The sequence below is a fragment of the Hemicordylus capensis genome, chromosome 5, assembly GCF_027244095.1.
Source record: "Hemicordylus capensis ecotype Gifberg chromosome 5, rHemCap1.1.pri, whole genome shotgun sequence".
Taxonomy (NCBI): domain Eukaryota; kingdom Metazoa; phylum Chordata; class Lepidosauria; order Squamata; family Cordylidae; genus Hemicordylus; species Hemicordylus capensis.
In genome coordinates, this window is record NC_069661.1 from 85,698,437 (window position 1) to 85,720,165 (window position 21,729).

The 21,729-nt window shown below is 42.5% G+C and overlaps 2 protein-coding genes across 6 annotated transcripts in view; one reads left to right on the top strand and one right to left on the bottom strand.

The window, feature by feature from the left end:
• The window catches only part of WWC2 (WW and C2 domain containing 2), a 196,323-nt gene extending 192,626 nt beyond the window's left edge, over positions 1-3,697 (top strand). For 4 of the 5 annotated variants that reach the window (XM_053256668.1, XM_053256664.1, XM_053256667.1 and 1 more), the window contains one exon: positions 1,155-3,697. In XM_053256668.1, coding sequence (XP_053112643.1) covers positions 1,155-1,221 — 67 coding nt within the window. In that variant the 3' untranslated portion in view covers positions 1,222-3,697. Of the gene's footprint in view, positions 1-730; positions 880-1,154 lie in introns of those variants that run through there. The other variant, XM_053256665.1, reaches the window with a different exon arrangement.
• Positions 3,698-6,768: 3,071 nt separating this feature from the next.
• On the bottom strand, positions 6,769-7,437 carry LOC128328008 (putative claudin-24). Its single transcript, XM_053257505.1, has one exon. The coding sequence runs from the start codon at positions 7,435-7,437 to the stop codon at positions 6,769-6,771; it is 669 nt and encodes a 222-aa protein (XP_053113480.1).
• Positions 7,438-21,729: the final 14,292 nt, after the last annotated feature.

Genomic DNA, 21,729 nt, shown 5'->3' on the forward strand with positions numbered 1-21,729 from the left:
GACAGAGGGCATGCCCTCAACTCCTGCCTTTCGCTTCCAGCAGCATCTGGTAGGCCACTGTGTGAAACGGGATGCTGGACTAGATGGGCCTTGGGCCTGATCCAGCAGGGCTGTTATTATGTTCTTAACCCTGTGGGATCAGGCTGAAGGCCTATCTAATCCAGCATCCTATTTCACATAGTGGCCCACCAGATGTATCTGGGAAGCCCACAGGCAAGAGTTGAGGGCATGCTGTTACTTCATGCAACAGAATCTCCTGCTGTTGCTCCCCTGCAACTGGTATTTAGAAACAGCTTGCCTCTAAGGCTGGAGGTGGCCTATAGCCCTCAGACTTGTAGCCATTGATAGTCCGCCATGAATTTATCTAAACCCCTCTTAAAGCCATCCAGACTGCTGGCAGTCACCACATCCTGTGGCAGAGAATTCCACAATATGAAATGATCATGAGTGAAAAAGTACCTCCTTTTGTTGGTCCTAATTTTCTTGGCAATCAGTTTCATGGGATGACCCCTGGTTCTAGTGTTATGAGAGGGGAAGAAAAACTACTCTCTCTCCACACCATGCATGATTGTATAGACCTCTATCATGTCTCCCCTCAGCCTTTTTTCAAAACTGAAAAGCACCAGGTATTGTAGCCTTACCTTGTAAGGAAGGTGCTTTAGGCCCCTGATCATCTTGATTGCCCTCTTCTGCACCTTCTCCAGTTCTGTAATTTCCTTTTTTGAGTTAGGGTGACCAGAACTGTACACAGGACTCTAAATGTGGCCACACTCCATTTCAGTGAGACCTGGTGAGTACTGTGATATGGATGCAAATGCTAATCCCAGTTTAAATAAAAAACAACCCAAATCCAGCTGCATTTTTCTTGGCTGCAAATGTGGAAGTCTGTTTCCATGCTCAGTTTCCCCTTGTCATATTGGAACAAATAATATTGGGGGCCATTCAATGGCTACCACTAATGGTCTAATTGAATTGAATAGCACATATATATCCTAAGAATTCAATGAAACAGAGATTTGTTTCCCTGGATAGAAACTTGTAACTCAGTTCTTAAAATACTGTTTATCTCCCACTGTGGATGTTGGAGTTCACTGTGATATTTTATTCCATAACCACTTAAAATGTATTTCCTTTCCCCCCTGATATTTTTTAAGGGAGAAGATTGCATACTTCACAAGAGCAAAGATCAGCATACCATCTCTGCCAGCAGATGATGTCTAACTAGTTCTCCCCCCCTCCACCCCCACGAGGTGTTTTTCTACTCGTTCACCTCTTTCTCTTTTTTTTTAGATGAAAATTTTTGTAGTGTCATTGCCTGGTTTTAAAACCTTCTATTTTACATCCATCTATAGATATTGTTTGTAAAAATTGAGTAAGTTGTGTTCAGGTTTTTTTGGTTGTTTTTTTTAAGGCAAGAAAAAGTGTGCTCCCTCTTCTCCCCTGCCCAGATCTTCCACACCAGAAAACCAAAGTAGAATACTTCTGGTACACTGATGCGAATTTTGTACAGTTTGTATGTATTGCAGTTGTGCTACTATTTTGTAAAGATGGATCTAAGGAACAAAGGCAGTACCAAGTGTGTATATCCTGTTGAACTGCACTGTGTTGAGAAATATTATGTTCAACAGGAGGTTTTGTCTCACTGTTTTGTTTGGGGGTTTTTTAACAAGAGCAGACTGTGAAGATGGCTTTTAGGCCATGCAATATTTTTGTACAAAGGCAACAAATGCATGCTCCTCTTCTAAAACAGCAAGGCTGCCTCATGCCAGGTGCTGTTTAGAATTCTGTCAGCTGCATTTGGGACTTTAAACTGAACTTTCTGTCTTTGGTATGAAGGAAGAGGCATGAGATGCTAAGCTGCAAGAATATCATTTTGCGAATGTACTGGACTTTGGGCTACACTTCAGTTTTCAGGTCACCTTGCATGTGAGACCTGGGGAGAGAATATTGCCCTATAACCCTGAAATGTGTTAAACTGAAACTACCCAAAGGGCAGCTGTTTTCTGAAACTGGACTCAGATTCACACACAAAGTATTTAAAGCTGAGTAGTCAAATACTTAAAAGGTAAAACTAACAATTGTAACATTATATGTCTAGTACTACATCCAGTATCCTGTAGGAATAGTAACATTTATAGATTCCTAACTGACCTGTGCAATTTCAAAGGAGTGGTTCTTAGAAATCCATTATCTAAGTACCAAATATATTATTAAAAATTAAGGAAAACCTGTGACATGGAGCACTTAAAATGGTGTTTTAGTAGGCTAAAGATTAAATACACCAGGCAGACTGATTCCTAAATTAACTGAGGCACAATAAGTATGGTCAAAGTATGCTACTAGAATGTAGTTTGTTTAAACAGGCATGTGTGATGAAAAAAGGATAAAGACAATATGAATGTGCTTGTCAGAGTCTGAATTGGAAAAACGTTCTGGTTAGTCTTCAAAGCAGCATGTGTATACACATATACACTTGTAAGTGTAACCTAACATGTCCACTTCCTATGGTCTCTGAGAGTGGCTGAGCAGCTCTGATGTCACAGTGGAGCTTACAGGCAGAAGGTTCTTCATTATGCCTGCTGTTGATTTGGCTACTGTGATGTCACAGAGCATGATGTGACAACCATGACAACGTAGCGGATTGTTCAGGGATACTGGAAGAATTTGTGTTCTAGCAAGAATGAGCAACTTTTGCTAAATTATGGCTGCAGTTTTATGCACACATGCTTGGATGCAAGCTCCACTGAACTCGGTGGGACTTAATTTCTGAGTATGCATTTATAGAATTGGGCTGTACACCATATAAATACAGCTTACAGACCATGGGTTTTCAGATCACATCTTGGTGCAAATTGGATGGACGATCTTTAATGAACACAAAAACGTGACTCTTCCTGTTTATGTAGGGGACACATACATGAAAAAATGCTACATGTGAAATCTACCTAGAAGACAATAAGGCTTGAGCTATCTGAACATTAGTCAAGCCCACTAATACGTAATATTTTATTTTTTTACCAGAATGTAATAGTCTTGTCGGAAGATTAAAAGTTCATAACTACAATATGCTTGTTGCCATCTTCAGAATCACTGCTGAAAAAATACTGTGCCTTAATTTATTTTTGTAAATTTCCCCAAGGGTTCTCATATTATGCACAAGCCTTTGTAGTTAAGATCCTTCAAGTCTTACTTCAGACTCAGAGGCAGCCAGTAAATTAAATGTGCCTGATATTTCATAGGTACCCCTTTTTGTTTTACCTCCACTTTAGAAGTAAAATAAACCCATATATGCCATTCATTCTGATGAGGTCAATCTCTAAAAGTGAAAGTCTGAAAATTATTTAATAAAGAAATGAAGGTTGACTGTTTCAGCTTCTCAGTTTGGCAGTATAAAATGTTTGTAGTATGTATAGAGTTGTACCATGATTTATTTATTTTCAGTCTTATTTATGTACTGCTTAATATAGTTCAGTTCTGGCCATTTAAGATTTGCGGGTTAAAAAAGCTACTGTGAGAAATGTATACAGCTTTCTAGTTTCTTGACAGACAAGCTGTTTTTTAAAATATATACATGTTTAATTTCAGAGGGAAAGCAGAAAGGCTTCTCTCTGATAAATTGTGAATATTGACAAGAATAATTTAGGCTGTTTGCAAATTTTGCTCATCTTTAAAATTAAAGATATCTCCTGTGCATTAATACATTCTCTCACTTTCCTGGTCCACAGTAATATCAACTCAGTTTTAGGAATACTTTTGGAACCATTCTGTGTTTTTTGTACAACCCACTGATCTTACAGTGAAGATAAGCAAGATGCTGGCTTTGAAAAATGTGTCAAAGAACAGTCACGTTTTGTGCTATACAAATATCACTTTTAATGTAGGAATTACCCTTCACACCATAGAACAATATGTAACAGTCATTTATATTCCCATTATCAGTATGTTAGTACAATTCTGTATATCAAATTCTAAGTATTACAGGTAGAAGACAATATTATACTTTAGCCAAATGAACAAAATATAGCAAATTGTTTATAGGATGAACTTCAGATTTCAACTTCTTACTTTGTTACATTTAAGTATAAAATGCTCAGGACTGAACTAAATATTTAATCAGGTTATATCACGAATGTCTTTCTGTGCTAATATTATCTGTAAACGTACACATGTACATCACCTAGATTAACTTTCGTCTCTGCACTTTCTATATGTTTCAGTGATTTGGGGGCGGGAAATACAGTTTTTTAACAAAACTATCTAGTTCACAAGTGTCCTGTTTTACAAAACTGGCAGCCAGATCAAGTCATTATTTGTGTAAGGTTTGCACATACAAAAGCCTTCATTGTGATGTAAGTGTTAAGTTATGTAATGTTGATGGTTAATTCATTGTTCTGATCAATAATGGCTCATCATCTTTTTACTTAATCAGCATTTTAAATGCATGGGCAGGCAATAGCATATGGCAGTGGTCCTTGTGGTTCTTCTTCTTCTTCTTCTTTTTAATGGCAACAACTGAAAACTGAGATGGAGCAACAAATGCAAGACCTGACTCTGAAATCCAGGAATGCATTACCCAATGACCATGTCCTCTTCCTTAGTATATAAGAGAAACCTAAAACTCTAAAACACACTTTTTTGAATGGAGACTGAGTTGATTCTTACCTATTTCTAGACTGGCAAATGATGTTCTATTCTTTATTGGCAGGATTAATTTGTTGTTTGTTAGAGGATGTGATGTTATGTCATTTAGCTAGGTTCTATAGTATCTCCGAATATGTGATACTAACAAGTTGGCAGCTGGGTTTTTTTACAAATCAAATTATCATAAAAACACAAGTATCCCCAAAAACAAATATACTACTGTTAAGTTTGGGTTATTTTTTATTCAGAATGTGAAGAAAGTTGTTTAGATTTGACAGAAAGTATTTCAGCTTCTAAAATAGTTTAGTTGAATGAAGCATGCCATTTTAAAAATAGTTGTATGCTGACACTTTTCTATAATCCTTAAGAAACTAGTTTACCCATTACTTTGTTAATTTCAAGGTACTAATGGTATTTCGAATTATGGCCTAGTGGATTTAATGATTATTATTTATGAACTTTAGGTGAAAAGGCTGGGCAGTGAAGTAGAGAATGTACTGAAGTAACCAAGAAAAAGTGTAATCCCATCCAGCAGCAGTCTTGTGCCATTTTCTACCAAATTTTCATAAGATGGGTAGCCCAAGGAAGCCAGAGCAAGAACTTCTGTGGTTCCCTCACAAACAAACTGTTGAATTTGTTTGGCACTTGCAATGTTTTGTTCCTAGGATGTCCCATCTTCGGGCATTCTGTCGAATGACTACTGTCATAGAAACTTTTTTTTTTTAAAAAGTAATCTTAATTCTTCAGTTCTTACCACTTGGAATACACACATTCTAGAGTACCATGGTAATCTTCATTTCATATATAACTAAATTAGAACTATTTCAGCCTTGCAAGTTATTAAACACACAAGCTAACAAGTCATCTAAGAAATACTGTAAAATGTCCTTAAAGTAATTTTTACAAGGTCAGACCTGTAAAAACTTTAATTCTACTTGTTACAGGTAAAGGTTTGGTTGGGAATGGATGGAAGGTGTTAGTCCTGAATATAAACAGATATTCCTGTTATCACACTGTGAATAATTGCTTTTTCTAAAGAACAGTGGTCGTATTTCACATTATCTGGTTCCATTTAGAAATACTCTGCATATAGGGAAAGAATGGCAAACTATTATTTCTAAGAAATTAAACCCATTTTCCACTGAAGCTAAAACACAAACTGTAATATTTTATCTCTATACATATAATAACACTCATCCCCTTAGTGGAATAGATTTTAAGAATCAAGTTAAGCTGAATTGTGTAACATAAGGCTGTTTAATAAAAGGCATTATAAGTTGCATATTCATGGGATACAAACAAGCAAATGGTTTACATGAACCCATAAACTAAAAAGCATGCTGCCTTCATATAGTAGATAGCAATATTATAACAGTATTTCTCAGATTTTAGGAGAGATATGGTGATTAAGCATGTTTAAAACTCAAATATTTACATATAGAAGACCTGCACTGATTGTTTACAGGAGCAATGTTTAACACACATTCCATAGGATGTTTTTCATTTGCTACAGACAATACAGCATCCTGATTTGGCATTTTCCATGTGTTGAAAGAGGAGTCTCTAGTTGTTCCATAAGTGATACCAATGAATCAAACCACGGAAATTGCTAAACTCTATGCCAGTCTTGCAAAGTATTTGGCAGCTGATATTAAAAGCTTTCTGTATGACAGACTTGTTTTTTGTAGCAGAAACCTAAAGCCAGGATACTTCATGCTCTTTTAGGCTGCTGAAGAAGCTAAAATTCAGTGGGCCAAGGAAATTAATTATTGGATTTGGTAGCATGTACTTCTGTAATATGAGGAATCACACTAAACATCTTATGTCTGTCTTGAACTTGGGTGGGGACACTTTTTTGTTTTGTTTTTACATTTTCATTGAAACAGAACTACGTGGTGATGATTTCTACACAATCAATTTAATCTCCTCCTGTGAAGTCAGCATTTTCAGCTTTTCAACAAGGAGGGTGAAATGCTGCTCTTTAAATAAAAAATTTCAGAAAGAAAGGTTTAGATGGCCAAGTGTAGTGAATCAGCTAAGGAACAAAGAGTCCTTTGAATCTTAATTGGAACAGGTTCTGCCTGGTATTGTTAAGTGTCTGAAAAGGGAAAAAAGCCCTTCTGCCTCTCAGACTTGTAGGCTTTTGGGTCTATTGTCACTTTCCAAGTGTTGACAGGTATCTTGCGCTTCTGTCACTGTGTAATGAACCAAAGATGAATGAACGTCCATTGAACAGACTGTACAATTCAGTAGTGAGCCTCCCAAGATAAGACAGAATCCTGAAAACCAGCCTACAAATAGAGCTTCCCCAAAGTCCCACCTGGGAACGATGTCTGGAATATTCTCATCCCAAAACTCCTGCACAGTAGTGTGGGCAACCCAAGAAACTGGAATGATGGCTGTAACTCCTGATATCCAGAAGAGTATTCCTCCCAACAGCAGTAGTCTCTTCTTTAGATCCTGTTGTTGTTCACCAATCTTCAAGCAGTCCAATCCGAAACCTGAGAGCAAGAGGCCCGAAAGTCCTAATCCATTTGATACAAACATCAGAATCCTAGATATTTTGAGTTCAGGGGGCAAAGCCAAAAAAGAATCAAATTCCTTGCATTGCATACCCCCTTCTTCTTGAACCACGCAGGCTTGCCAGAGTCCCATTGTCCAGATCTCCAATTCATTCAATTCTAAGTTGAGGTTTTTCCATTGAGGTAAATAGGTGGTTAGGCAGGATAACACCCATCCCAACAAACAAAATAAAATGCCGGCTAACTGCATCATCATTCTGTACACTAAAGCCATTCTAAAGGCAGAATCCTGAAATCGTCTGGCTGGATGGTCTTATCAGCCAATTCTATAAGAACTGCTACCTTATATGGTGAATGCAGCTCTGATGATCTTTAGCTCTTTGCTGGCCGAATATAAGCTTTGGGAATTAACCCTTTCAAAGGTCTGAAATGTGTTTTTGTTCTTCCTGAATATAATGTTTCCTGTAAAGGACGAAGGACTCTGCTTAACCATGAGTTAGGTTTGTTTTTTTTTTTCTTCCTGATAAGGATTTGATCTGTTACCTTCCAATTTGCTTGGTAAAATTATATCCCAATGCCTGATGATTACAAGTCTGAGGATGAACAAAGAACGCTCTATGACCCCTCACCCTAAAACACAACAGAAATCTTTGTGCTTCAATACGGATTAATTAGATTTTAAGTGGTGATAAAAAACCAGCTCTGTCTGCAACAGGACTTCATTGTAATAGCTAAATTTGAGATTTCAGGGTTGCAAATCAAGGCCTTGTAAAGAAAGGTATACTGTTTTTCTATAATCTGCATTATTAGACTTTCTCAATATATGTATATATGCACCTAAAGGCTTATCCTTCATTCTTCTAATCTTTCATCACTGCTTGGAAGATTGTAAAAGATCTTTTTAATGTATTCTGCATAAAATTAGTTTTAAATGGGCTTTGTTGTATGTCTGACCTTTTCATAACACATCAGAGAAAAGAGTGATAAGTCACTGTATAGTCCTGAAGCAGTCAGTATAGATGATATGTTCACTGTTCTTTTTAAATAGTCTGTTTTGATTCTTATTTTGTTTTAACTTATTAGAATATGCTTCATTTACATGGTTTTGTGACCAGTTTCCCGAGCCCACTGGCATCTGTACAACTTTAGGAACACAGGGAAAGAATTAGCTATACAAAACAACTTGTGCTTGTGGAACAGATTTTCTAGATTTGCTCTGACCTTCCATGTGTAAGTCTCTTGCCCAAGCTGCCAGCACAAGAAAAATATTTGATCTGCAGTCAGGAGCTTGTTTCCACATGGAGAAAATTTGGGGGGGATTAAGAATATAAGAGTTGTCTTGCTAGATCAGTCCATCTAGCCCAGAATTTTGTTTCCTAGAGCAGCCGACAAAACATTTTTGACTGCTAACTATCCCATTCATTTCCTATATTAGATAAGAATTCACGCCATGATGTTAGAATTAAAAGAATGCATTATTATTGCCACTGATTTGTACAAAGTGCTTAATATTATTCTTTAATCAGTACTTCACTCCAGCATGCCAAAAGAATAGCAGAGCTAGGCTGGCATCTATTCTTTTCATATATACATGTACACAGAGCCTTTGGAGCCCCCCCTCGGGCTGGAGCCCCCCCTTCAAGCTAAGCATCATCACCTAAAGGCTTTTGGAGCCCCCCACCCAAGGCCTTTAACCAGTTGCAGGGGAGCAACAACAAGAGAGAGGGCATGCAATTACCCAGGGGTGTAACTATAACAAGGCAAGGGGAGACAGTTGTCTGGGGGGCCCCATTGCCTTGCGGGGGCCCCCAGAGGCAAGTCACATGACTGACTCCCCCAGCCGTGCGCCTGCCCAGGCTTTCTCAGTTGTATTCATCCTCCCAAATTGATGTGAGTGTTGAAACCTAGAGCTACCAGGACAGCATGTCTTTCTTCCAGACCATTAAGATTTCTTGACTTCATGAGCTGAGCTTCGGGGGGGGGGGGCATTTTAAAATATTGTTTCTGGGCCCACTCCAACCTTGCTATGCCCCTGCACATACCTCTTGCCTGTGGACTCCCCAGACACATCTGGTGGTCTACTGTGTGGAATAGGATGCTGGACTAGATGAGCCTTGCACCTGATCCAGCAGGGCTGTTCTCATGTTCTTAACATATTCCCATCTCACATATTTCTTTCTCCACTGCCCCCTCTGTCTCAAAAACACCTGGCAGAGGTCACAATCACATTCGGCTGCCCAGCGGCAACCACACCACCCAGGACAGACTAAAGAAGATTTGAGGACCCCCCAGGGGATTTGGAGGCCCTGAATTCGAGGGTAAGAGTGCCACTGCATGCACATTGTGTAGAAATACAAATACGTAAATTAGAATTTGAAGATCAGAATACTATAACTTTTCTATATCAGAAGATCAGAATACTATAACTGAATTTGTTGTTGGGTTTCTGAAACCTTAATGGTTATACTTTGTTAAGCAAGTAGCATATGCTTGAAGTATAGGCAACATTTTGTACTCATTGTAAATGTTGACATGAGTCCAAGTATTTAAATTCATTCCCATCGTAGACAAAGTGCACTATGCACCTGGGATTTTGATCACTAAACAAATTACTCATAGGCTGGTGAGCAGCTCATCCTCATATTATGTGAAATCCTGTTTTGTATTCTATATAATAGAATCTTTGTGAGGAAGCAACTTCCTGCAGGTACTAGTCTACTTGTGAAGGGGAAACCTGATGAATATATAATAAAGTTGATGCAAAGCACTACCAACATTCCTAGAATTATTGGAGGTTTAACTCTATCCTTTTCATCACTTCACATATTCATTAATCTTTACTTTTCTGGGTCCTTTATAAGACTACTGGATCTTGTTACAGGATTTTAGAGATACATAATACTGTAAAAAAAACACCTTGTATGTGGGTATGTGTGTGTTTAATGTATTCCTTCTTGAATTATACTAATTAACAGGCAAGTGGGGGTGATCCAATGCTCCCACTATGGTGCCAGTCTCTATGCCGGGCCTGTACAACATAAGGCCTATGGGCCAAATCCAGCCCAAAGGGACTTTTTTACTAGCCAAGAAGCAATATCCTGCAGCAACAGCCTCCGAGGATGGCAGAGAGCTACTCTTTGGGGTCCATTCCCTCTTCTCCAAAGAGACCATGATCCTCTGTCCTTAACTGCCTTATAGCACCATCGTATGTTAGCTACCCCTGCTAACTTGGCAAAGAGGCACCTTTTAATGTGGTGGTTCTCTTTATTTAGCAGGGGGAGAGTAACTGGCCCTGTCCACCCCCAGCACAGTACCTCCAGTGACTGACTCCAGTGTCTCTCTTATGTTTCTTTTTAGATTGTGAGCCTTTTGGGGACAGGGATCTATCTTATTTTTTTGTTATTTCTCTGTGTAAACTGCCCTGCACCATTTTTGGAATGGCTGTATAGAAACTGAATTAATAATTAATTGATTGATTGATTGATTGATTAATATTTAGGCTGCAGGCTCATAAACTTAAACATTAAGCTTTTGCAGACTAACGTGTGATGTCCAGGTTAAAACATTTGGTCTTGTATATGACTTTGTTTCTCCACAGTGAGGGATATTTTAGATCCAAGCTAATAAGGCATAATGTTTTATACAGAACCTGGTTACACTGCTACCCTTCCAGCACAATACTCAGAGGTACTCTTACCCCTGGACTTCAGGACCAAAGTCCAGGGCCTCCACACGCCCTGGGGCCCCCAAATCCTCTTTAGTCTGTGTGGTGGTGTGGTTTAGACTGTCTTTAGGTGGTGTGGTTTGTGCCCTCAAGAACCTACAGGTGAAACTCGGAAAATTAGAATATCGTGCAAAAGTCCATTAATTTCAGTAATGCAAATTAAAAGGTGAAACTGATATATGAGACAGACGCATTACATGCAAAGCGAGATAAGTCAAGCCTTAATTTGTTATAATTGTGATGATCATGGCGTACAGCTCATGAAAACCCCAAATCCACAATCCCAGAAAATTAGAATATTACATGGAACCAAGAAGACAAGGATTGAAGAATAGAACAATATCGGACCTCTGAAAAATATACAGTGTACTGTGCTTGATTGGCCAGCAAACTCGCCTGACCTGACCCCATAGAGAATCTATGGGGCATTGCCAAGAGACGGATGAGAGACATGAGACCAAACAATGCAGAATTGCTGAAGGCCGCTAATGAAGCATCCTGGTCTTCCATAATACCTCATCAGTGCCACAGGCTGATAGCATCCATGCCACGCCGCATTGAGGCAGTAATTGCTGCAAAAGGGGCCCAAACCAAGTACTGAATACATATGCATGCTTATACTTTTCAGAGGTCCGATATTGTTCTATTCTTCAATCCTTGTCTTCTTGGTTCCACGTAATATTCTAATTTTCTGAGATTGTGGATTTGGGGTTTTCATGAGCTGTACGCCATGATCATCACAATTATAACAAATTAAGGCTTGACTTGTCTCGCTTTGCATGTAATGCGTCTGTCTCATATATCAGTTTCACCTTTTAATTTGCATTACTGAAATTAATGGACTTTTGCACGATATTCTAATTTTCCGAGTTTCACCTGTATATATTGATGATGATGACATCCTTAATCATTGTGCTGTAAAACAGACCATAAAATATCATCTAGTAAGGAATGTCACACAATGTGCATCACCAAGGAGGAGCCAAAAAGAAAAGGCACAATGGATCTTGACCAGATGAGCTACACGCTTCCCACCACTCCAGGTTGATCCAAGCTCCTTCCTTGACAGGCCCTGTAAAGCCAGTGAAGTCCTCCTCTCTGCCAAAGGTACATTATTATCTCCTTGATTTCACCCGCTCTCCAGTTGCTTGATCCAGACTTGTAGATGAAGTCTTTTTTCCGGGGTGTCATCGGCAGGATTTGAGAACTGATTGCTAGATAGAAAGGACTTTGAGGAGGCTTTGCTCTCATTTCCTTCAGTTGCTTAAAAGACTGGTGCTGGCACACTCCCTCACCCTGCATTGTGAGTTATGGACCCTGACAGAAACAAGGCCCCTTTGAGCCTGAAATGTTTTGAGCTTGAGGTGGTATCGTTATATGAAAATCCTGTCTGTGCTATTGATCTTTGATGGATTGATTTTTTTTTATCATATTTATATTCCACCTAATATATGTATCCCTAAGTGGTGTACATTATTTAAAATACAATAAACGTAAAAACATAATTAAAACAATTAAAACAGTTTTGATTTTAATCAAAAGCCTGGGGAAACAGCTGTGTTTTGAGGGTTGTTTTAAAAGCAGCCAGAGATGGAAAAGCTCTTATTTTGACAGGGAGACACTGCAGACATAGAAGTCATCACTTGATGGCTTGCTACACCTACATAGAAGACACCATGCATGCATGAATTCCCCTTTGATACAAAAACGGTGCTTTCTACTCTACTAGTAAATTCAAGCACTAGAGAATCAAGAATAAATTTCTAGTTTATTGTTTTACATATCACAAGCAATTTGTTGTATTAGTTTGGCTACACAACAAAATGAAACTACAAAGTCCATGAAGCAATCTAAGTGTTTTTGGGGTAGAAAAAGTGAGTACTTTGCACTGAAGCTTGATGAAAGGAAAACATGAAAGACTCAGTGGCAGAACTGACACTGTTAAACACTTCATAATTACAATTTTTTTTTTAGAGGAAAGAACTCAAAAGCCAATTGAAATATTCACTAGGGGAAAGGCAGCCATATTTGACAATAGTGAAAGTGCTTTTTTTTTAGATGTTTGCCACAGGTAAGTTGAAAGATCTTGGTGTTAAAAGAGAACGGTCTCAGAGATAAGCTAGAAGTCCTTCAACAGCAAATAAATAAATTAAACCAAGCTCACTTTATGGTCTGCTGGGCAAATGAAAGGAGGAATTGGGGGATTTCTTTGAGGAAGTGCTTAGCAGAAATGTTGCAAATTGAAACACAAAAAAGAGCCTTTGAAATACTAGATACCGTATGTACTAGATAATTAATATTGTATCCTTTAGACACTGTATGGCCGTGGGCATCGGGTAATAGAAGATATCTAATTTATAAGGACAGTGTGGAAATCTTTAAGGAAAAAAGGAAAAAAGAGAATTTCTGATCACAAAGGAAATATGAGCTCTATTGTCTTAAGACTTTAAATAAATGGCACCATAGGAGTGTTATGGGAATAAAATAAAGTTTGACTTCCTAGAATTTCTAAACACATTTTGGTCTTTGAGTGTTGTATTCATACGGTGGTATTATCTTGCCATTGTCTTCTTCAGCAATGCTAAATGGAAAGCCACCACAGCAAGAGTAGAATTGCTTCTAATGAAATGGTGGTTTGAATAAGTCTCCTTGTTCCAACTTTCTTTACTTTGTGAAATAGACGAGCAAATTTTATCTGGCCTTTCTAATCTGACATTAGAAAAATGTTGGCATTTGTATTACACTTTAGTCTTCAGATAAAACTCATTGTTTGAGATCAAATTGATGGTCATCACTTCAGTCTGACCCATTCAACTATGTACACTTATATTTGGTAGTAATAACATAAAATTAACAGGCCAGCTAACAAAAGTACAGTTACAGGCATCCAAGAACTGTACAGACTGCAGGTTTAGAAAATAATAGCTAATACCACCAAACTGTCTACAATGGCATTCTGCCACAAGGAAAGGATAGAGTTGGGAAACCTTTTTAATCCTCATGAGATTTGGGGTAGATTGCCACACACCCTCACACACCCAGATGCGTAAAGGTGCATAAACAAGCAAACCACTGCACTCCTAGCTATTCTCTTGTTGACAAATTCTTACCTACACAATATATTCACAAGTATGAGCCTTCAGCAGCTATGGTATTTATGTTATTAATAAAAAATATGGGTAGAACACTACACCAAAATGAATGGAAACTCAATGGTGGGTTGGTTTCTAGCTCATTCTAATGTTAAGGCATTTGAGATGGGAGAGAACATCCCAGCCACATTCACACGTAATGCGGAACCGCCATTGAATGGGCCTGTGGTTCCGTGGACATTGCATCTGAATGTGGGCAACCCAGGTTATGTGTGGCAATGAATCCAAGGGTTCAGATTTGGAACTCCAGTCTGAACCCTTCGGTTGTAGTGAGTTTCATTGCCACAACCCAAGATTCCAGGCAGCCTGCAGTATGTCTGAATTTGGAACCACAGGTTGCTGCTGCTGCTGCCGCCCCTGGAACTGCGAGATTAGCTATGCTGGTTGTCCTTCAATAAATGAGGAAGTCTGCACAGCCAGCAGCCCCACCTCTCGGCAGTCTCGCTGACTACAGAGAGACTGCTCTCTTGTATGTCTGAATTTGGATGGGAGAGTGGGGGGAAGGGGGATGCGGAACTGCTGATCCATTGGAACCACAGCTCCACATTTCATGCAAATGTGAGCCCTTGTTTCTCTATGAAAACTTCAGTTTTGTTTCCCTTTGCAAGCTCAATTGACCTTGAAAGGTGGTAGTGTCTGATGAATAGTAGGCACTGCATAGTTCTGTGCTCCCAAGTTAGGGCTGATGAAACCAGCCCTCCCACAATATCAGATCTCGTGTTTGGAACAAGTAAAACATCCAGAAGCAAGGATTTTAGCCACAACCACAAAGCCAAAAGGCTCACAAAAGCATCCAGCACAACATGTCTGTAACGGAAGAATGGAAGTTCAGTTGCCAAATAGCAAAGCAAAACCAGTTTGGTGAGAAAGCAGCAAAGCAAGAAGTCTTGAGATAGTTCTTTAGTATTGAAGAACTACAAGGATTTATTTAAAGAAAAGATTACAAACAAATGTGACAAGGCCTACAGCTAAATTTCAGCTGTAGCTCATGGCTGAAGAGAGAAACCAAAACAAACAGCCATCTCTGGAGAGACAAAATGAAGACTAACACTGGAAGAACAAAGAGGGGAGGAGTCCAGCATTTTTAATCATGACCCTAATCCCCGCCCCCTCAGTGGTCACTATGAGACATTGCAGCTGAGAGCTGATGCTGCCAGGGTCCTAGTTCCAACAATGTTAGCTTCACTAAGTCTGTCATCAGTCATCAGCAGTACGTCTCTGATCCTTTCCCATTTCTCCTAGTGGAATACAGCCCCCAAAATGGGGCGCTTAGAGCTTGGAGGGAGCAAGAAGATGTAGAGATGGGATATGTGGCCCTGGGCAATCTGCTGAAACCTCACTCACCTGCCAGTGAAGGTACCAAGAAAATGGATTACATGACAAGCAGAAAGATGGTCTACAACCAGTCCATCACTGGCCCAATGCATACATCATATATGAGCACACAGGGATAGTATGTGGAACAATCAGACACACCATCAGTTCCTCACACCACACTTCTATCTGATTCACCCAGAAAGGGAGATGCAACACTGGAACACGCTGGAGTGGTGCAGGGTCCTGACACGCTGCTCAGGCCCACCCTGGAGCAAGGCAAGACCTGGACAGAATAAGTGGTGCTGGTCAAACAATGGGAGGAAGCTGGGCAATGGCAGGGGCCATCAGACTCTGGTGTGGCAACTGGCATGAACAATGGCAATGAAGTAGGGATTCTGATACTTAAAAAGGCCCCAAGATATGAGGAGCTAGGCTAAAACAATAACAACACACACACACAACACGGAAAGGAGGCTGGGCAAGGAGGTTTCTTGGGAAATGACAGGGGTGGGGACAAGAAATGAAGGAGGAAGTGGGAGGCCTTTGAAAGGAAATGTGGGTGAAATAAAGGTATTTAGGGTCAGTGCACAGGTTAGTGATGAGGTGATCTGTGCTGAGGTGGGGTCTGGGTTCTCTGGTGAGAGGCCAGGCCAAGAGGAGTTTAGTCAGCAAGAGGAGACTGTGCATGTCGTGAGTGAAGCAGCTTTCTCCCTGTGGCAGTCTGCCTGCAATCTGAGACCTCTTGTGGCGGCGGGGGGCGGGGGTAGAGAAAGCAGACCCTGAGGAAGGAATCAAAATACTGCCTCAAGCCCTGTCAGAGTAGACAGTGCTGCTCTAGTGCTCAGAGTAGTGCTCTGCTCAATGGTCTGACTCAGTAGGCAGCAGCTTGCTATGTTCCAGTAGAAGCACCTTGACCTAACAGAACTGAAAGCGTATCTTGGCCTGCTAGTCCTGGCTGATGTGTTTCATGCCAATCACAACGTGCTGCAGGGATCATGGGCAGCACATTTGGGGCCTTCCTACTTTGCTGTGATGCAGCTGAGATAGTTTGGCTTGAGGATATCTCAAGTAATTTAAGGTTTGATGACAAACCCATATGACAGGAGAGAAAAGTGACTGCCAAACCGGCACCATTAGATGTATATGGATCTTGTTGGTGCAGCCAGGGCCGGTGCTAGGGTTTTTTGCACCCTAGGCGAGATCACCTTCTGCCCCCCCCCACCCCGCCAATCATATTTCAAACACAGATGTATTACAGGAAGAATGAAAAGCACAGAATTTGAAATCCCCCCCCCCGCCAGCGCTCATTGGGGCAGCAGCGTTGCCCCCTTTACCGGATGTAACTGGAAGTACTTGACATGCCTGTGTGCGTTGCACACGCACCCAACGCGCACAGATATGTTGAGTACCTCCAGTTCCATCTGGTAAAGGGGGCAACAGGGCGGCACGATGCCAGCCCAACGGACTTTTAGGAAATCGAGCGCGGGGAGGGGAGAGAAGTGCACCCTCCCCTGCCCTTAAAGTTACCCCAGGCCAGTTCCATGCACCTCCCTAATGTGGGGCCCATGGAGCAGCCTTGCAGGAGCTAGGCAGCCAGGGGAGCCAATGGGATGAGAGGCAGTAGGGATGGGGGGGACCCTTCTGGGCAGTCTCTCCCCGCAGTGAGCCAGCTGGCTGGGTCCAGGGGGGCTGGGGGGAGGTGGTGGTGTCTTGCCATGGAGCTGGTGGCCCTTTGGCTACTGCCGGCCACCAGGCACTGCCAGGCTCTCCCGGGGCTGTGGCTGCTGGTTTCTGCAGCCCTCTTGCCTGATGTCTCTGTGCCACCCACAACCCTAACCCTCCCACCAGAGAGGGAGCAGCGGCAGCCCGCTGAGTGTGCGGGGCGGGGGGGCAGCCTTTTTGCAGGCGGCGGCAGCAGTGGCCTCAGCCTCCTCCTTGCAGGCCTCTCCTCCGCGGCCGACCAAGCAGGCGCTGCTTTCCGCCCTCCTGCCGCTTGTGCCGGCGGCGGCGCCATGCGCCCCGCAAGCTCCTCAGCAGGCAACTGCCAGGCTGCTGCTGGGCTGGCACCACCACCGAGGCCCTCGAGTCAGCCGCGGTGGGCTTCCCGTGCTGAGAGTCACTCAGCAGGGCCGGCCCGCTGCTGACGGCAGCTCCGGGGCGCCCAGTGGCCGGTTGGGGCTCCGGGGTGAGGGTGGTCGCCCTCCTCCTCCTCCTCCTGCAGCCGCAACTGGCAGGCTGGGCAAAGCAGGACGCGGGGGCGGGCTGGGGAGCCCCGCCACGCCAGAGGCGCGGCTGGCTGGCTGGCCGGGGTTGCGGGGTGCCCAGCAGCAGCAGGCCGCTGCCCGGCAGGTGCCCCCGCTGGCTGGCCTTCAGTGGGAGCCTCCGCGCGGGGGGCTCCCTCTGGAGCGGGAGGCGAAGCCGGTCCTCGCAAGGCCTGGACTGCTCCATCCAGCAGGCGCGGCGCGGCCAGAGAGAGTGAGCTGAGTCCCACCCCGCCCCCGGAGGAGGCGGCGCCGCCTGCTTGCTGCTGCTGCCTCGGGGGCTGGTTGGGGCCTGCTGCTGCTGCCTGCCTGGCCCCAGCCGCGTGCAGCGGGGGGAGCCCTGGGAGGGGGGTGGCGGCAGCCCCGGGTTGGGTCCCCCGCCTCGCCCCGCCGCCAGACAAAGGGCTGCTGCCTTGTCCTGCCTTCTTGGCCCCTCGCTCTCCCCCGCCAGGCAGGGGCCTGCAGGCTGACCGCTCGGGGTGGGGGGGGGGGGCGGCAGGCTGGCCAGCGCGGTGCCCCCTCCATTTTGGCGCCCTAGGCAACTGCCTAGTTCGCCTTAATGGACGCGCCGGCACTGGGTGCAGCAGCTGTAGCAGTGCTTCATTCCTGAGTCTGTCCTAGCAGCTGATGAGCAGCTGTTAGGTTTCTGAGGCTCTGTCCCTTCTGGCAACACATGCCAAGCAAACCAAAGAAGTATAGTTTGAAAATGTGTTGGTGCCCTGGCGCAGAAACATCCCACTAACTTACAGGTCTGTTCACCTTTAGCTGGAGGACTGCCACAAAGACGTGTAGGTCTATATATTGTGCAGCAATAATCACACTCATGGAACAACACTTGGGGCCACTTCAGTTGAATCACCCCTCTGCACGCACTGACTTCAAAACCTTGTTGGAGTACATGTAGAGGTGTGATTCAAATGAGCATGCCCCTCATGTGATTCAAAGATGTGCCAAGGGCACATGGGCACATCCACCAGTGACATCAGGGCAGGTGTGTTCTTACTGAAACCCTGACGTTATCGTGTGTGCAGGGCTGTGTTCGTCTGAACCTGCCCTTAGGGGATTGTGGTTGGGGGGGTAACTTTTTCTCGGTGTATAGATGGCAGAGGCTCTCCTGAACATGACATACCAACATTCACAAAGGGAAGCAACCATATTCATGGTTGACAAAGGGAAGCTGTATTTGGCATGGTTGGACAGCAGAAGTTGGTCTTATGTGTACCCAAGAAGTGTGTGCCCAAGGACAGCTGACAAGAAACCAAGCAAAATATGTGGTGATTTGGGGAAACTGGACTGTAGAAGGCTCTTGACCAGTTACCAGACCTGTGATGTTTGCCTTTAAGTCTGTTACAGTTTATCCTTTCAGTTGAAATGCTGATAACTGAGATGCTGAAGTATGGATCCTCATCAGTGTGGGGTTTGAAATGTTCATTTTTCATAGCTAATAACTAACAGCTGTGCTGTTACACAGGGCACCGACCATGCTTGGAGTGTAGGGATCACATCTCTACTCAAATTATTTCAATAATTGGAAATATCAAATTATTGTAGATTCTGTCATCTGGAAAAGTTGCAGGGGGGGGGCATCCAATGTAACCAATGGGACCACCTGGGAATAGGAAGGCCTACTCATGTGTTTTAAAAAATGACTCCAGATGAGGGTTAAAAATCCTACCTTTTGCAAATACAAGCTTCTAGTGGTGTTACATTCCAAACATCCTGGTATTTAGAACTATGTATTTAGAGCTGTTTTTGCTTTGTTTAAGTAACTCAGTTTCTTTTGTTCAGAATTTTCACATCTGTGTGTAGTTAAAGCCAATGGGTGGCATCCAGACTAGTGTTACACTAGCATAAGGACATAGCACAAGGTCATGGCAAGAAGAAATTGCACAGCTTGTTTCAGACAACTTCCTGTGTTAGCAGTAGCCCAACACTGTGCCCTATTTAAATGTTGCACAAGCTCATATATATCCTGGAGAAGGTTCCTACTGGCGGTAGAACAACACTGCAGACACAACTGCAGAGTCCTTTGTGAGAATCACTGTAGACGCTACTCAATATGATCAAGTACATCTTATACCACAGAACATTAGCCAGTAATTAGTATACAGTAGCCTGAGGGGCATCCATCTGCAACTCAGCTACCACACTTGGTATGGGCAGTGGCTAGTGGCACAGCTGGTCAAGAGCAGAAGGATCCATAAGGGTGACTGTGGCATGGAGTCAGTCTGCCTGCCACAACAGTCACTGTTGCCTGCTCCTGAGCTTAATCGACTGCAAAACTTTGGCCCTCTTGGAGATATTGGACTACAATTCCCATCATCCCTGACAGCCACTTGTGGTTGGGGATGATGGGAGTTGTAGTCCAAATGCAGCTGGAGGGCCAAAGTTGTGCAGCACTAGACTGGAGGCATGGGCATGCCAGCGCACAATGTTTACTGCCTTATAGTAAACTTGATGTGTGTCACACATCACAAAATAGGTCAACCAACAAATGATTCCAGGTCTCTTTGTTATGTTCCAGACACACAACTGGTATCCATAAAATGACCCAGCTGATTCAACAATGATGATCTGTACAGGAAACTGAGAATTGTTTTTCTTCATTGTAATTTGCACAGAACCCTAGGGATGAAAAAGAAGCAGAAACAATGCTGATGTCAGGCAAAGAATAAAGGTGATAGATTATATTAACATCTCAGCCTGACATCAGCATTATGGATGAATTTCAGGGGTTCTCCAGGTATTAACAAGGCCCAGTGCAAAGGGCTTTGGTGGCATGTCCCCAGAATATGAGTCCTGTTACACACACACACACACACACACACACACACACACACACACACACAAGCTTCAGAAAATCTGGTCCAAATGTCTCTGAGCATGCTGGAAGAGACAAGCTGTTTACATGGATATCCACAGCACTTTTTCTAATCCCTTTTCTCTGAGCACTTCAAGCACAGCATCTCTTTTTTCAGATAAGTGGGCTTAATTTCTTTAAGCATTTCAAGGACATCATAATAAGCAGACCTTCTGTGTTCAATAACAGGTCTACTGGAGTCACACTTGTTCTGTGAACTGCTTTGCCTCCTGTGGTGCTGCATAATAAACTGCTTTGACAAACTGGGCATTTTTCCATCTGAACATTAATGTTGGTTTTAATGAATCCTTTATTACTGGAACAAGATTATTATTATTTTTTTAATTTCATCTGAAAACAACCATAAAATTACGAACAGAGGCTAGTGTTTTTGTTCAAAATCAACTGAGTGGAAGAGATGAGTATGTGAAGAAGACCTTAACATTGTCTCTTTATTTTAAAGAAACGTAACAGATTTATTTGAGAAAAGTGCACTTTGCATTTCTCTCATTTCAAATGCATAATATTCAGTCTGCATCAAAAGATGTAGCTTGCCTAGATTAATTCAGGCAGGACTCTATAAAAACAAATGAAACAATATCTTGTTTGGAGTAGAGAATAATCCATCTGGAGCTGAAATTCAGTTCGGAAGTAAGTGATTTCCCTTGTAAGTTACAAGGAGATCCACTTATGCTGTCCCCATTAGTGCAAAGGAGTTTTATCCAATATAAAGGCATATCAAGGTGACAGCTGATTCTGTTCCCAATTAATTGAGTTGCACATGGCTGGATGTACAGGCAACATCTCTGGCAAATGAAAGTAAGGAGGGGGCAACAGTTCAGTAGCATCTTCAGCTAAAGGATCTTGGATGGCATGGTTGGGAAATATATCTGTCTCCACTACTATTACTACTGCTATGAATATTTATACACCACTTTTCAACAAGAGTTCTCAAAGCAGCTTACATCGAGAAATAATAAATAAGTAAATAAGTAAGTAAAATGGCTCCTTGCCCCCAAGGAATCACAATAAAAAGAACCACACACACACACACGATAGACATCAGAAACAGCCACTGGAGGGATGTTGTGCTGGGGATGGATAGGCCCAGTTGCTCTCCACCCCCTGTTCAATGAAGAGAATCACCACTTTAAAAAGGTGCCTCTTTGCTCAGCTAGCAGAGCTGTTATGGATCAAGATCAATTGTTCTGGGTTGGATATAGACCATGCATCAGAGACAATATATGGGAGA